This window comes from Pundamilia nyererei, unplaced genomic scaffold (genome assembly GCF_000239375.1).
Source record: "Pundamilia nyererei isolate P.nyererei 1_Seehausen unplaced genomic scaffold, PunNye1.0 scaffold00138, whole genome shotgun sequence".
NCBI lineage: Eukaryota > Metazoa > Chordata > Actinopteri > Cichliformes > Cichlidae > Pundamilia > Pundamilia nyererei.
This window is the reverse complement of record NW_005187539.1, coordinates 1,662,297-1,677,248: the sequence shown is the minus strand read 5'-3', so window position 1 is coordinate 1,677,248 and position 14,952 is coordinate 1,662,297. Positions and strand designations below refer to the sequence as shown.

The following is a 14,952-nucleotide window of genomic DNA, read 5'->3' as shown; positions in this document are numbered from 1 at the left end:
AAAAAAAAAGTACTTTTTAATGTTTTTTGTATAATTATGTGTGTGCAATTTCTTTAGCGCAGCATACTGAACCCATGGATGATTAATATATCTTTTCTTGCCATGAGCTGAAACCACTGCAGTAACATTTTAAGTTGAGGAATCAGCCATTCGATGTCAAAGCAGCAGGAAACGGGCCATGCTCACGTCTCACACACAGCTCACATGTGCAGCAATCACCAGGCTTTTAAAGCAGTGAAGGGAGACGTTGTCATTGGGAGAGAAAATGAAAGAAGGAATGTGGACCGGCGAGTCCGAAAACTGAAGAAAAGCACTGATGAAGCAGAGACGACGACTCTTCACGGTTCTTCACTTGCACCTGCTAAGAGCTTCCTGCATTTTCTCCTGTACGTGCTCCATCTTCTCAGCCCACTCCTCGCTCAGGCCCTCCTCGTCGTCTCCGATGACGGCCGCGTACCCCATGAGGGCGATGAGCCCGATGCAGAACAGGTAGGTGAGGCGCGTGCACAGTCGCTCCATTGTCTGGCGATCGCCTTGGGAGTATTTCAAGTAGACCTCCAGGATGGGTCTACTGAACAGCTTGCGTTTCCCCACCACGCCGTCGTACAGTGTGTGCAGGTTCTGGTCACCCAGATCGTTGGCGTAACTCTCCTCAAAGTCGTCTTTCTTGCGCTCGCGGTGCTGCGGCCGCGCCTCCACCATCTCCATGAACTTTCTGAACTGGTGCTTCAGGTTCTCTTCAACCTGATTGTACTGGCCGTCCAGCGTTTCCTTCTTGATCTGCACAAGCGTGCTGCGGTTCAGCTGGGAGAGCTGGTCCAGCCCTCGGTTGACTGACGCAAACTCGCGCTTCAGAGTACGAATGTCTTCATCATCGATGTGGTGCAGCACCACCCGGATCAGGGAACCGGCAACACCAAAGATGGGGTTAACTACAGCAGCAGCTGAAGAGATGGTGGCCACACACTGAAGCACTTTGACCAGACCCTGCTTCAGCTTGGCCTTCTCCTCGATGATCTCCTCATCCATCATGGCTGAGGTGCAGGTGCTGAGGTCAGAGTCAAGAAGTGGGACGTGATCTGTGACAGTTAGAGATTAGATTACATGTTTGACCTCAGAGTTGGATTATTACAGTCTTTGAATTTACTGTGACATAAATATACTCTTGTGCTTTTGCTTTATATTTTCCCTGATCTGTAGTTGGTACATTCAATATTTTTCTTAAACAAAGATAAGAAAACACCATCTATTTTGTTGAGTTAACTAAAGAAGAGGGTTTCAAACCTCTCAGGGCCAGTGACCCTGGTTTGCTGTGGGCTTTGTGTCACTTGATAATGAGACTGACTACAATATGACTGACATGAGAGGAAGTTATCGACATAATGTGCTTGTTTTATTAGCACAAGTTTCTGGCTATGAGTCAGAGAGCCATGGATCTAAAAGGTGAACATGCAAAAAAAGGCAAACATAAGGAATTATGTTTTCATTATTCTGCTCATTTCCAACTTCAGTCTTATCCTTAGCCTGTACCAGAGCAGCTTTGCATGATCCACAGTTCTAAAGGGTTCGTGTTTATCTTGTGTAGCTCCCTCAGTTCACAGTCAGTCTATGTCCCCAACCAAAACCAACAGCCAGAGGGTGGTGCTTGTGTGGTTATCACCAAAGCTCCATACCTGAGTGGAGCAAGGATATCTGCTCTCACTGATATCCACTATGATGGATTTTTTTAAGTAGTTTTACTTTTAATAAAACAAACATATTTAGGCTCCCATATATGGCATTCATGTAAAATTTTATGAATATATTAATAAAGAAAAAAGCTTATTGTTTCAGTGAGGCAAAGACCAAATGTCCCGATCATGGTTGGTGATATTATGCTGGTTGACCCGTCAACAATTTGTAGTACACTAATTAAATATAATGCTGTATAAACACATTTAAGTGATGCTAAAGTGCAAAAGAATGCAGTGAAATATAATTTATGTCATAGAAGCCTAGTGTGGATCCTTCATTCATAATAATAATAATAATAATAATAATAATAATAATAAATGTCCCCTGGCTGTGATTCACCAGGCAAATTGGGTGTAGCAGAAGTCTAACGTCTCAGCTGTTTGATAGAAAAGCAGATGTAACAGCAGCATTTATTTACAGCTGCCGCTCGCTGTGCTGTGACAGCCACAGAAAATAAGCATTTCATGGCAGTTTCACAGAGTTTCCAACGTCACAGAGGACTGCTGTGTGTCCACAGTGACACAAAGGTGCTGCTGAAGCTTACATCAAATTTCCTTTCTTCAAGTTCACACTGGAACAATGAAAATATGGATGCTGGTCCTGATGAAGATGATTCCTGAAACAAAAGACAGAGAGACAGATTCAGACAGCACGCTTGGATCCAACAAAGACGTCTCATGTCACTGATTCTGAACCAGGAAGTAAACAGATTTTTGTCCCTCGCTGGCTACAGTTTTCAGCAGTGAAGGAGTTAACAGCTTCTCTCTCTTTCAGCTGCATTCAGCACCAGGCTGCTCTCTCTGTGTTTCTATGGCCCGAGCAGATAGCTCCTCAGAAGCAAACAGGACGCGCACCGAGACAGCCGGAGTAGCTTCAGGGCGGGACAGAGACGCTCTTCAGCCGCAGTACAGGAACAAAAACAAACATGGCACGGCCGACTGAGCTGACAAACCCGTTCATTGTGTAACAGCAGCTTCTCTGGAAGTGCTTTCAGTCTTCAGTTCAGAGGAAGATTGTGGAAGTTTAAAGTTTAAACTGACTACTGTGAAGAGCTGATGACGTCCAGTTGTTATTAACAGAACTATATGTGGGTGTTTTCTACAAAGACTGCACTCTCAGCCCTCTCATTTTCCTGCAATTGTCAGAAAAGACCTGTTGGGTGCCGTGGCGTCTCAAACTAATATAGCTAATCAGAAGGCTGAGCGAGTGGAAACAGGCCCCCACACTCACTGCACGGTCTCGTTCCTGTCTTTGTAAATCCCCGTGACCACCAGGGGGGGGCGGTAATATGCCCACAATAAAAACACCACCCATAGCAACCATCCTTCTGATTTCAGCACCACCACTGTGGACTAAAAGCACTGACGCTCACTTTTAACCCTTTAGCTTTAGGATAACTTTAAATGTTCAGTTTAAATGCTTGTAATCAACAAAAATAACAGGAAACGATTGACTAATCTAAGTACTTGTGAAACCTGCACTTAGAAAATCACGTTGAATGATTTTAGAGCTTCATAAGACTTTCTTAAATGTCATTTTTTCAGGAATTTACAATTTTTAAGTGGTTAGTTTTTTTCATTTTTTGGCTGAAATACATTTTTTCTGTCAGTAAATGTCCCTCCACTTTCTGTTTTCCTACCATGACGTTGATAAAAGGCCTATTCTGCTTCATTTTTGGTATCTGATGGCAATTAAATCCTCCTAAATTTGCACTGATGTCGTATTGTGTCTCCAACCTGTGTCCTTAATTTCACAGAAGGTGATCTGGAGGAGAAGATGCCCCATTTCACAACATAATACAACAAGCTACACGAGGCAATGAAGGTAATGAAAGGGTTAACTGCAGTTTTAAAGCTTTGATTATTTAATACTACAGCAAAATGTGAAGTCATATGTATAATCTGAGCTGTATTAATAACAAACTCAGTGAATTGTGCACCAATTAAAGAGCACGACTGCTGTGCTTCTATTAGCGGCATTAAATTAACCCTTTGTGTTAATGAAATTAATCTTATATTGACCTTTGACCTTTTCTTAGCAAGTGGTCTCCATCATTCTAAGATATTCGTAGTAATTTGAAGAAGAAACTCAATCATATTTAAGTATATAAGTTTAGGACAATTAATAAAACTCCTAATTAAATGTGAACAAAGTGGAGAAGCTAAAGCTCCTGAGGTTAAAGCCTTCTGAAAGGGTTAACCAATCAGTGCTGAGTGGCAGCGTGGCCCTTACAGCCAGCAGGCTGCACACTTCTCAGGAGCTGACAGAAAGCTGTGATTCAGTAGTTGTGACTCAGCTTCTGCATTAATGTGCGTCTGAGCAGAAACCAGCAAAGGAACAATTATAATAATTGTATTTATTTATTTATTTTTACTTTTAAAGAAACATTTGGCGACACCTTGTAACCAAAGCAGCTCTGTGACGTAATCAGGAAATGTCAGACGGCTCTCACCTGTTTCCAAGCAGAGGAGAGGCCATCTTGAATGTTTTCTATAACGTCACCAATGCTAGGCTAGCACAAATTTACACAATAAACTCCAATAATATTATTCCTAATGTACGCCACTTACATTTTCATTGCTTATTCTGATTATTTTTGTGCTACTTATTCGTGTTAAATGACAGGATACTTTCCCTTCACAGAGCTCAGCCCGTGTGGGGCTTTCCTCTGGGGAAGTGCTCCCTTGATGGCCAACACAGCCAAACAACTACTTTGATAAGGAACATACAACAATGAAGGGCCATCCGGAGTTCTCGTCCGTGTTTGTAAGTAGTTCTACGAGAATAACATCCTCTCCTAACAGCACAGGCCCGGCACACTGCCTTCTTGCCCCAGCTCTGGCTCCCCCTAGCAGTCCCTCCATATTTCCTTGTTACTGCACACCATAATGCCCTGACCCTCCCTGATCTATTATACAGTAAAAACACCAAAATACATCTTAAAACCTAAATTTCTCTGTCTAAAAAATAACTATAGAGGCTCTACTTGCCTTCCAGCCAACATTAGGCACCATTGGCCACATCAGAACAGAGGATTGCTTACCTTTCAGACAGTGGCTCTAACTATACCTCCCTCTCCAAAGTCCCAACCTCGACAGCCTCCTTCTTCTTCCCAGCAATCCCTGCAAAAAGGACACTTCCATGTCTGTAGCTCATGTAGGGGTGAACAAATTTGACAAAATCATTTCTAAAAAGCCCAGAAAGTCCCCCAAATCTAAAAATGGCCATTTGGGCCCTAAATAAACATGACCTCCAATATCCCATTATAAAATAATTTTAAAAATGGCATTAAAAGGTAAAGCCCCCTCCTCAGAAATATACTGTTCTACCCCTATGGTTTCAACTTATTTTGGTCCATCCAGTAGTCATACAGTTAATACTGAAGAGGGATTGTCCGGGAGTGCGCAACTGAACTCTTAGGAACTTGCTGCTGCTTTTCGTGCGTTTGCCAAGTCATGGAGCATCTCTGAGAGGCTACACAGACTCCATTGGTGGGATTAATTGGTAAAACGAACCCTTTTCTTATGGACTAGATCAAAAGAATCCGGAGAAAAATATTTTCACGTGAATAAAATCCAACAAAGCCAAAAGTGAGCCGCGAATCCAAATGGACATCTCCAAAAGTGCACAGGTGTATCCAAACGCTCAGGGAGCTCTCAAGAGGCCACAGGAGTATAAAAGAAAATTTTATCCAGCGTAAAAGGTAAATATAATCCTAAATATAACCAACATTTGCCAAATGTACATACAAATTAAAAGTTGCATTTTAAAAATGTCCAATTTAAAGTCTACTAAAAAAGTGAAGGGCATTCAGAAAGATGGTCCAAAATGCGCAATGGCACTGTCGACAATATTTTTTTAATCTAACTTATTTAAATACATAATTTATTGAAAAATACATTTGTTATTACTAACAGCACCGTAGAACATGTTTTTAAATTTAGATGAGCTGTCTGACCAACAAGGGCTATCTAGCAGACAAAAAGCCTGAGCTATAGGCGCTCCCATTCAGTGCGCCAAAGTAATCGTGTATAGTTATGATTTGGTCCTTCATGCGGCCTTAAATAAGAATAAATGGAAACCTTAGGCACAAAAAACGTGCAGCCAAATCCGGTGAATCCTTTGGTGTGAGGATCAGCCTGCTGCGCCGACGGTTGAAGCTGTTTCCCCCAAAATAAACCTCATGCAAATCCTGCTGCCAGCGACCAGCACGACATAGCGTTAAAGCACAGACTTGTTCCTCATTTAACCCGACTGTTCCTTGCGTCGCTTTTTAGAGCAGCACACAGCCACAGTTATGATGGGCGTTTGCCTCCCAGCATGTCCAGACCTGAGCAAGCCGCGAGTGGGTTAGAGACCCCGCATCCCCTCACTGAGACATCCAGCCTCAGGCAGCAGCAACACAAGAGAATCCCTGTCCTCCCCGCGCTGTGAAGTGGGAAAAATAGAGATAAAAGCCGACTGTTCACTAGAAACGACAAAGCTTTCAGTTATCTGCTGGGAAAACGGTCCGCATCGACGCTCAGGGCGTGCTGGTGGTACAGTAGCGCGTCTGTGAGCAAGTACAGCCTTTATTCAGCACCGCAGCTGCAGGCGGAACTGCAGCCGGACGCACGCCTGTCCTCAGTGAACACTTGCCACCGCAGCTGTCAATCGGCTCACATTTCAGACTGTGTGATGAATACACGCAGCCATATACTATACTCTAGTAACCGCATTTGTGCAAGATCAGCTGTGCGTAATATTTACGCTCCGCGGTGACAAACCTCTGTTGCAAGACCTTGTTTTGGTTTTTGTTAGCTGGGGGGCAGGAGGAGCGCCTTGCTGACACGTTGAAAGCCACAATATTGAAGCCCCGGGGCAGAGGCTCGACTACAGAACACCGAAATATATTCATGCACAGTGTCACCATTCTTATGTTCTAGATTAAACAAGCTGCTTTACTGCAGCTCTGTGCTGTAAACTTTGGGACACCAGACAGATATTGTTTGCGGATGTGTTTAATATTCTAGAATAAATAAATACAAACAAATGGAAACGTTGTCACTTTGTTTTATTGTACACATTTACTGCAAAATGAGAAATGTAACATTTCTGTGTTCACCCTGTCTGCCTGCTTCAAATACTGAAGTGTAACCCAGAAACTGCTGAGAGTTCATCTCAACGGGAAAAGGGGAGGGACGGTTTTTGTAATCGTGTTTTTAATATTTGACAAAGTCCAAAAATACACTTTAAAGTTTACCAGCATTGTCTGAACTAATAATTCTTTACCCGACACTGAAATCAAAGATGTTGAGCTAAAATTGTAGCCACAATTGATGCACTCACACTGTAGTTACAGATGTTACACTCCAGGGGCGCTGTTCTGCCATGTTAGTTAGTGCCATGGATTTATGCATATTGCCTCATGATACATTTATTCAGGCTCTTTTCCAGTAAGAGTTTCGTACATGCAAATATTGCTGACATGAAGGGAGACAGATCAGAATGTAGAGTTGATCTCATGAAGGTTAACTTCAATAACAGTCTGAGACTGCATGACTCCACCAAAAATTCCTGGATGCAGAAGGATGACGGGAGCCGGATTAATTTATAAATTTTAAAGAACATCAAGACAATTTCTTCCAATATTTCTTTGTTTGATATATTTTTGAAATGTGTGATATGTGAAGGTCCGATGTTGCTAGTACTAGGATTCTGATGAATCCTGCTGCCTAACACATCATCAAGAGGTCATGAACTGAGGAAATGCACGGCTGACTCATTTGAAACACCAGGTTCATGTTATTCAGACCTGAGACAATTCCCATCATTAATTCAAAGCCACCAAAACACAAACAGTCAGATTTCATTATTCTTCACACCGCGGTAAAAGGGACCCTCCAATCTGCTGAACAGAAACATCTAAAATGTAAAACTGCTGTCTATCAGCTGCACATTATTCCTCCAGTGTTCATGTGAGGTCCTTCCCTGTTGGGTGCCTGCGTGTCTCCAGATGGGTTTATGTTCTCCAGCAGGTTTCTGTACTGTGTCGTCTCCGTCTGGTGCCGAGCGATTTTTCTAGCGTAGTACCTCCTGGATGCGGCTCTCCAAGCTTCCCTTTGCAGCGTCTGAGACTCTTCGGGTAGCTCCGATATCAGTGTCCTCCTCCTCTTATCCACAAAAGAGCTGGGCTGTGAATACTGAGAGTTTGCGATGTGGGGGAAGGGGCTGGATCGTGATGGGTTTGCCTGCTGGCGAGCTATCTTTCGAGCATAATATCGTCTGGAAGCTGCTCTCCAGGCTGCCCTCTTCAGTCTCTGAGCTTCCTCTGGCAGGTCCGACATTGGCACGCTCTTCTTCTTGTTCCTGAGGAGGTAAAAGATTTTACACCAAAATTATTTCTGTTAGACTCTTCTAAACTAATAGATATTATAAATTAATCAACTGAAAAACACCCTGGGAATTCTTGTGCTCTGCGTTTACTTGGTTAGCCTCCAAGCTGTAGTCCTGTATCAGTGTCTCAAGGAATTACCTTTAAACATTTTTTAAAATTGAAAGCCAAAAAAAGAAAAAAGATACGAGGCACGGACTTCGGTTAAGTAGGGTAACACAGACTCATAGCCCGCAGAGAAACTGTGCTTACGTGCGTAATCATCCCACTAAGTCCCGTTTTGAGACAGGAAACACACTGTATGTGTTAAGTTCCTGCACCGCTGAGGTTGCCCTATATTCCCCCAGTTCTCGCTCTCTTACTCATTTGTTCTCTGTTGTGGTAGAATAACATTTAAGTTGTCGTCAGAGGGTCCACAGATGATCTAATGCACCATATCTCTTCAAATAAAGTTGGTCAGAGGGTGCATAACACGTTCCTGGAAGTATCGCAATAAAAGCCTAATAGAGAAGTAAAAGGTTGTCTCCAGTAAATCCTTACAGAGATGTTCATTTGAAACAGATATAAGAAACGTGGAATAATAATAATAATAATGAGTTCCTAAGTTCAACAAAATGAGAGGATACTAAATTATAATCAATTGCATCAAAGGTGCCCAACTCTCACAACCACCTTTACAGCCTTGACAGCCTTACTTTCAGTAACAGATGAGTTTAAAGGTGATGGCTGCACGCTGCTGTTGTAGAGAACTTCAGTCTGCACTCCCACAGTGACGATGAATCAATAATCTGCTGCTTTTCTTTCTTTTATTCAACTGAATCTTTTGCATTTTGACTGCTAGTTAGACAAAAACAAGCACTTTGGTTTCAACACTATAGAGAAAAATACAACAAATCATCAAGTCCCCGAGTAAATAATTATTATGTTTCTGTATTAGCATCCCCTCTGAGGCGTCGCTGGATTATCAGTTATCATTATCATTATAGCTCACCTCATGTGCTCTGCCTCAGTCATTGCAGCTCCGCCCGGGTCTGCCTGTGGTTTCTCCCTGAACGTCCTTCCTTCTCCGGTCTCCATTTTTTCTACATGGATCATTAGAGATGAACATATTTTTAGTCGTACCACTCCAATGTTGATATTATTTTTACTATGACTGTATTTAATTACAGTGTTTTTTTCCTTTGGCTGTATTTATTTTCAAGCTTCTCTGTTGCTAGATTCCAAAATCAGACTTCCATGTTAGATCTTCAGTGTTTGATGGGTCAGTTAGAAAACAGTGATACTGACGAGTTTAGCATTGTTAAACCAGACGAGTCATTTTCCCCCAACGGCACCATGTGACAGGACCGGGTGGAAAAAATGCCCTATATTTATATAATATTTCTCATTTGTGCAAACAGCAAAACAAAGAGAAGTAGAGGATTTGCTTTTCCAGTGCTGAGAATATTAATGTGAATAAATTAAATGCAGAGTGCATTACTTTTTACACTGAGACTCTCTTTGTCCTGACACGGACTGCCCGTGCTCTGCTGATGTTCATTCATCTCCCACTTGATTAAGACCGTGTCGACGTCACATGGCTCTTGTTTGACCACGAGGCTGCTGGGAGATGTCGGCATATTTCTGGCTGACTCTGTTACACCCGAAACCTCGGAGGAGCGGGAGGTGCAGCTGTGCTCCAGGACCATTCTGCTGGGGGAAGATGGAAGAGCTGACTCCTGGCTGTGGGAGGAAACGTGTGAGGGGGGTCTTGTGAAAAAACCCACTGTAAAGAAAGGAAACAAACAAAGGCTTATTTTGTGTGTTATATTTCCATAATATCCACAGTCACATGTACTCAAGTCGTTCAAACACTGTGTTTTCTAGATGCAACCAATCAAAAGGCAGTACTCCTTAAAGAGGGAGGAGCTACAACAGCTTCTTTTACACAGAAGATGAACTGGGGGGCTTATAACACAACTATGGATTCATGTAAATTATGAAACATGCAACTCAGTATGAGTAGAGTTTAGCATTAAAAACAAGAGCTTGAAATGACAATAACAGGCACCTTTTCCCTGATATACTCCAAAAGACTTCTATAGAAAATCACTCAATTTTCTGATATTCGTAAATCATTACTCACTACAATGGATTTTCATGTTCTATATATATTTTAAAAAAATCTCAGGGCTCAGTGAGAAATGGTTTTACTCAAAACTGTGAAGTGAAATAATACTTCAGGAGACGAGGTGGAGGAGGACCAGACATGAGAGCGAGAAGATGAGAGCTGAGAGGAGGACATGCCTTTGAGGAGCCTGAAAAGGGCAAAATGTGTAAGCTAGGGCTCTGAAATTGTCAGAGAGGACACCAGTCTGTGAAGGGAATCATCTTTCCATGGCAGTCTTGTTGATGAGCACCTCCCACTTGTTTGTGTGCTCTGATTTTTTGTTTTTTCCTTTTCTCAAACCCGGTTGCCTAGTTTCAGTTTATAACCACTTGTTTGGTAGTTGTGGCCGCTGGTAGTTTTTTTCAGGTGTCATATTAAAAACAATTTCAACCCATTTTCAGTATGGTATTAATGCTACCTTCAGAAATGAGAAATTTCAGAAATTTTTTTCTTCTAAAACCTGGTTGGTGGCCGTGGCTAGCATTGCCCTGTTTTTCAGTTTCATGCTAACAACATATCATATTCAGCCTACTGCAAGAGAAGATTGCGAAGGTGAAGAGAGGCAGGAGTGCACCACATACCATCCAGAGTAGATTAATTTTTTTAATTGATTTATCTGCACAGCATGCACTAGCTGCTCTTTTCTAGCCTGCCCTGACAAATGAAGTGCAGGGGTAAAAGGACATGGCCATTGGCCTTTGGGAAGATCAGTTTTCTTTTTCTTCATTTTAATATTCTCATCTACTTTCCTTCATGGAGCAATTCCAACAAAACCTCTCTCGGTTCAAATCCCAATCAGACAGTCGGGATTGGAAGCGTTTCGGGGTCAATGATCCCGAAGACTTTACAGGCAATTATGAATTGTCAAAGACATTACTTCTCATCTTCTTGTGAACTAGTGGCCTGTAGTGGGTCTAACAAAGGAATGACTCAAGGCAACAGCTGACCGGCTGTAATTTGTCACCAGCCTAAACCTGCAAAGCCAGAAGTGACGCTCGTGTTTACTTACACGATAAACTCGTCTCACAGTCCTGCTGCTCCGCTGTCAGCTCGGTGTCAACGCATCCCGGATCACAGTCGCTCTGATCTCCCTTCTGCCGGTCACCGGAGCTCCGGGACCTGCCGAGGCTGTGCTCGTTCTTGAACAGCCCGCAAGTGCATCCCTGCCGGCGCAGCACCTGCAGTTCGTGCTCCATCTCTGTCAGTCTGCACTCCAGGCGCTGGATCTCTTTGTCCCTGTCGGCCACCATCCGCTCATACTCGTAATTCTTGGAGCTGTTTACGCCGTACAAAACGTTTATCACAGAGTCTATGGCCAGCCGGATGGCGTTTTCCACCACCAGAGCCTCGTCGTCGCGGAGATGTGGGTGCAAAGTTCTGTTTTTGACCAAATCCATGTTTCCTTTAACTGACTTGTACTGACAGGCTGTGCTAGAGGGCGATGCTAGCGTTAAATGTGAGGATGCGCTGGCTCACTGAAGCGATAAGCCGCGCGCATGCGCCCTCCAAAAAACAACAATTAACACACCAATTAAAGCTTTTTTTTAGTGATTAAAAATATAAAATGATAGTGTTACATTCTTAATGTCACTGATGCCGTGTCTATTACCGCTAGCTGAACAACAGAAGCAGCAGGGGCATCATTATCTTCTTCGCCTACAAGTGGCGGTCAATAAATATTGACTTGACGGTGATAGCACCGACTACTGGTCATTTGACTAACTACACTAACAGTTACTATTAGCAATGGTATGACATTACTGCAAATAAAGTTGTTTTTCTTTAACCTAGAGATTTATCTGACAGACTTTTTTTTTCAATTCATAGTTAAGGAAATAACTCAATCCAAAACTCACAGGTTATCAACATTTTCAGCACTATTTGGTTTATTTTGGGGATAAAACTATGTCCCAATCCTTTTGAATTAGCATAATTTCATCACCCATACTACAGTCAAGTTTTTTAAATTTTTTAGCAATCTTTAAAATATTTCTGAAGTAAAATCATCCAGATCAGTTTGTTGTTTGTTGTTTAATTGCAAAGGAGCAAAAGAGAATGGATGGATCTTTTTTTTCTACTTATTCTTAATCTATATATTTTCTTTTCTAAAAAGAAAATAAGTTGTTTTAATTCTTCTTGTAAATCACTTTAAATTATTGTTGTGTTTGAATCGAGCTATATAAATTAATGTACCTTGCTTTGCCAATAATTGCTTCAGAGGCCTCGCTTGTTTTTGGCTTCATTTGGCCAAACTATTCTGCAATGATCCATGCACTCTGAAATCATAAGTATTTGTGAATTTCTTGATGCATTCTCAATCATCCAGGAAAGTAAACCCCCAAAAGTTGATTCTGTTCATCTGGACGTAGCGTTTTGTCATCCAAGTGACTTCTTCAGTCTCAGCTGACTGCAGGTTTGCCCAATCTTATAAACAGTACATTTGCATAATGACTGAAACCAGCCCACTGAAGGAACAATGGGCTGGGAGGTCAGTTCCTTAATCTTAATTATGCAAATTCTCATGACCATTGATCAACAACCACTGACCAAAGCCCACTGATCAAAGACCACTGATCAATGGCCATGAGTATCATTCACAGAGAGTTGGGGAATGGCTGCAATCACAGCATTGTAAGATGGCGAAAGATGTACCCTTAGGCCCCCTCCTCGATTCAGAGATGGTCTTTCCCTTTTCACGTAAATGGCCTCCTTGACTCCACGCTCAAACCAGCGTTCCTTCCTGTCCAGGATGTGTACGTCCTCATCACTGGCGTAAATAGACTGCAGAGTCCTGGCCTGACGAGGTTGCTCTTCTGTGTTGTGCCATCCGCTTCGCCAGAGGTTGTTTGGTTTCCCCGATGTATAAGTCCTGGAAATCCTCCTGGCACATTTGTGAATTTATAAAAAAATAAAAAATAAAACTTCATTCATTTTACCATGACGTGAAACTCTTGAGATCTCTTCTGAGTGTCCTGGGTAGCAGCAATCTATGACATTTTCCGATGATGGATGAAGCCAAATCTCCCAGACAAAATCTGCACAAGCATGAGCGAACGTGCAAAGCTCTGTGAGCCAGCATCGTGCTATACTGATGCTTTTCAGTGGCTGGGACAAGCAGACTCCTCAGAGCTGAAACTTGCTGTCCAATGTGAGGGAGCTTCAAAGCTTCTACCTGGAAACTCTACAAGTGTGGGGTGAATTAATTTTCATTTTTAATTTGATAATATGGGCTTAATGGATGTAGACTGACTGGCACTTGGATCATTTTAAAAGAAGACAGTGTGTAAGATTTAGGATTCTATTAGCAGAAATGGAATATAGTGATAATAATTCTGCAGTATTTTCAATTATGTCAGCTGTCACATTAAACATAATTGAAAATACTGGTGAGCTTCTTTTTGTTGTAAGCTGATAATGAGCCTTTCATATCTGCATAGTGAGCAGAATCTCTCCCATCGAGAACACCAGGATGGCACTAGTGGAAACTTATAAACAGTCACCAGGTAATCTACCACATGCTTGGGTTGTTGTAATTCACGAATCCACCGCTGGATGTCACTAGTTTCCACACAGTGCACATTTGAAACCAAGTGCAAAAGTAGAAGTCGATTTTATGAAGAAAATATAAGCAACTAGCAAATAATGTAGAAAAATTAACAACAAAGATGTAATTTTATTGATATCACCACTTTAGTGCGTTTCGTGGCTGGGACTGACATGCACACACATGACATAAACAGACAGCATCCTTAAACGTCCCAAACAATAAATGTTTTAATAGTGATGACTACAAGATCTACCTGCATGAAATTAATAATCTTTAGAGTAAAATGAATAAATATGATTATAGGAAATGGCATTATAAACTGATGCTGAGATATGATTAAAATGCATAGTAGTGTAATGCATGATGAACTCGAATAAACTACAATGGCTATAACAGTAAAAGTGCAAGCATTTTTTAAATAATATTTTAAAAAGTAACTGTGTTTGTGTTTCTGGTTGTGTCCATTAGGTCCTAACTTACATGTAGCATCACATGACAGGTAAACACGACATGATGAATCCAGCCTTGTGAGCATTCATTGGAGGGATAGTATTTTTCTTTTCATCTCATGCTGTAGATGTAAGAGTTAAAATAACATGTGCTGCAGATGCATTTTGTGCTACTCTACACAGTAGTTCCCCATGCTGGTCGCTTCCTTTCCCTTTTCCTGTCTTCTTTTTCTTCCTCCATCTCGGTTTCCTGCCAGCTGCAGCCATCGCTTTATATACCTCTCTATCTCCTCGTCCACGGCATCCTTACAGAACGAGTTCTTCCTGACTGCGTCTGCAGGGGTAAAAGTGAACACATGAAAGTAAGTAAATGCTTTAACTGTTTAAAATACACCATATTTTCTTATGTGTCCTGTAGAAGCACACTCACTGAGGATAACTCTCTTGATGGTGAGGTTCTCTACTTTGTGCTTGTTATTTCTTCCCCTCCAGTTGATGTTTTTGGCCAAAGCGTTAGTAAAAAGCTTTGTCATTGTCCTCCACACACTGTGTTTGTTGGACAAACCTCCGGACAGGTCGAAGTAAGAGATCTGCACAGAAAGAATGACGTGCACATTAACTCATTAGTATATACATTTGCAGAAGTACATAAACCGCTAAACTGTTATTACAATTAAAGAGAAATGTTTATTGGTAAAAA

At 41.8% G+C, this 14,952-nt stretch overlaps 2 protein-coding genes and 2 long non-coding RNA genes across 4 annotated transcripts in view; 1 reads left to right on the top strand and 3 right to left on the bottom strand.

The window, feature by feature from the left end:
- The window catches only part of LOC102201935 (uncharacterized), a 9,111-nt gene extending 4,341 nt beyond the window's left edge, over positions 1-4,770 (top strand). The window contains exons 3-4 of the long non-coding RNA XR_312016.2: positions 3,491-3,558; positions 4,378-4,770. This is a non-coding gene — a long non-coding RNA (uncharacterized LOC102201935). The remainder of the gene's footprint in view (positions 1-3,490; positions 3,559-4,377) is intronic.
- Positions 7-5,613, bottom strand: rpz (rapunzel). The gene is made up of 3 exons (XM_005744074.2): positions 4,778-5,613; positions 2,279-2,350; positions 7-1,079 (listed from the first exon to the last, which is right to left on the bottom strand). The coding sequence occupies exon 3, from the start codon at positions 1,030-1,032 to the stop codon at positions 349-351; it is 684 nt and encodes a 227-aa protein (XP_005744131.1). The 5' UTR covers positions 1,033-1,079; positions 2,279-2,350; positions 4,778-5,613; the 3' UTR covers positions 7-348.
- Positions 5,614-7,495: 1,882 nt separating this feature from the next.
- On the bottom strand, positions 7,496-11,902 carry LOC102201642 (uncharacterized). The gene is made up of 4 exons (XM_005744073.1): positions 11,266-11,902; positions 9,588-9,872; positions 9,099-9,189; positions 7,496-8,082 (listed from the first exon to the last, which is right to left on the bottom strand). The coding sequence occupies exons 1-4, from the start codon at positions 11,651-11,653 to the stop codon at positions 7,662-7,664; spliced, it is 1,185 nt and encodes a 394-aa protein (XP_005744130.1). The 5' UTR covers positions 11,654-11,902; the 3' UTR covers positions 7,496-7,661.
- A 2,117-nt stretch (positions 11,903-14,019) lies between these two features.
- LOC102201462 (uncharacterized) overlaps positions 14,020-14,952 on the bottom strand; it is an 11,077-nt gene continuing 10,144 nt past the window's right edge. The window contains exons 3-4 of the long non-coding RNA XR_312015.1: positions 14,683-14,842; positions 14,020-14,586 (exon numbers count right to left, since the gene is read on the bottom strand). This is a non-coding gene — a long non-coding RNA (uncharacterized LOC102201462). The remainder of the gene's footprint in view (positions 14,587-14,682; positions 14,843-14,952) is intronic.

What these genes read in the sequence shown, in the direction of transcription:
- rpz (XM_005744074.2), bottom strand. Translation starts at nt 1,032, where the DNA reads ATGATGGATGAGGAGATCATCGAGGAGAAGGCCAAGCTGAAGCAGGGT.
- LOC102201642 (XM_005744073.1), bottom strand. Translation starts at nt 11,653, where the DNA reads ATGGATTTGGTCAAAAACAGAACTTTGCACCCACATCTCCGCGACGAC. An exon ending in CTGTGAGACGAGTTTATCGT is followed by an intron (nt 9,873 to 11,265) that starts GTAAGTAAACAC and finishes CTTTCTTTACAG; the next exon opens with TGGGTTTTTTCACAAGACCC. An exon ending in AGAGAGTCTCAGTGTAAAAA is followed by an intron (nt 9,190 to 9,587) that starts GTAATGCACTCT and finishes TGATCCATGTAG; the next exon opens with AAAAAATGGAGACCGGAGAA.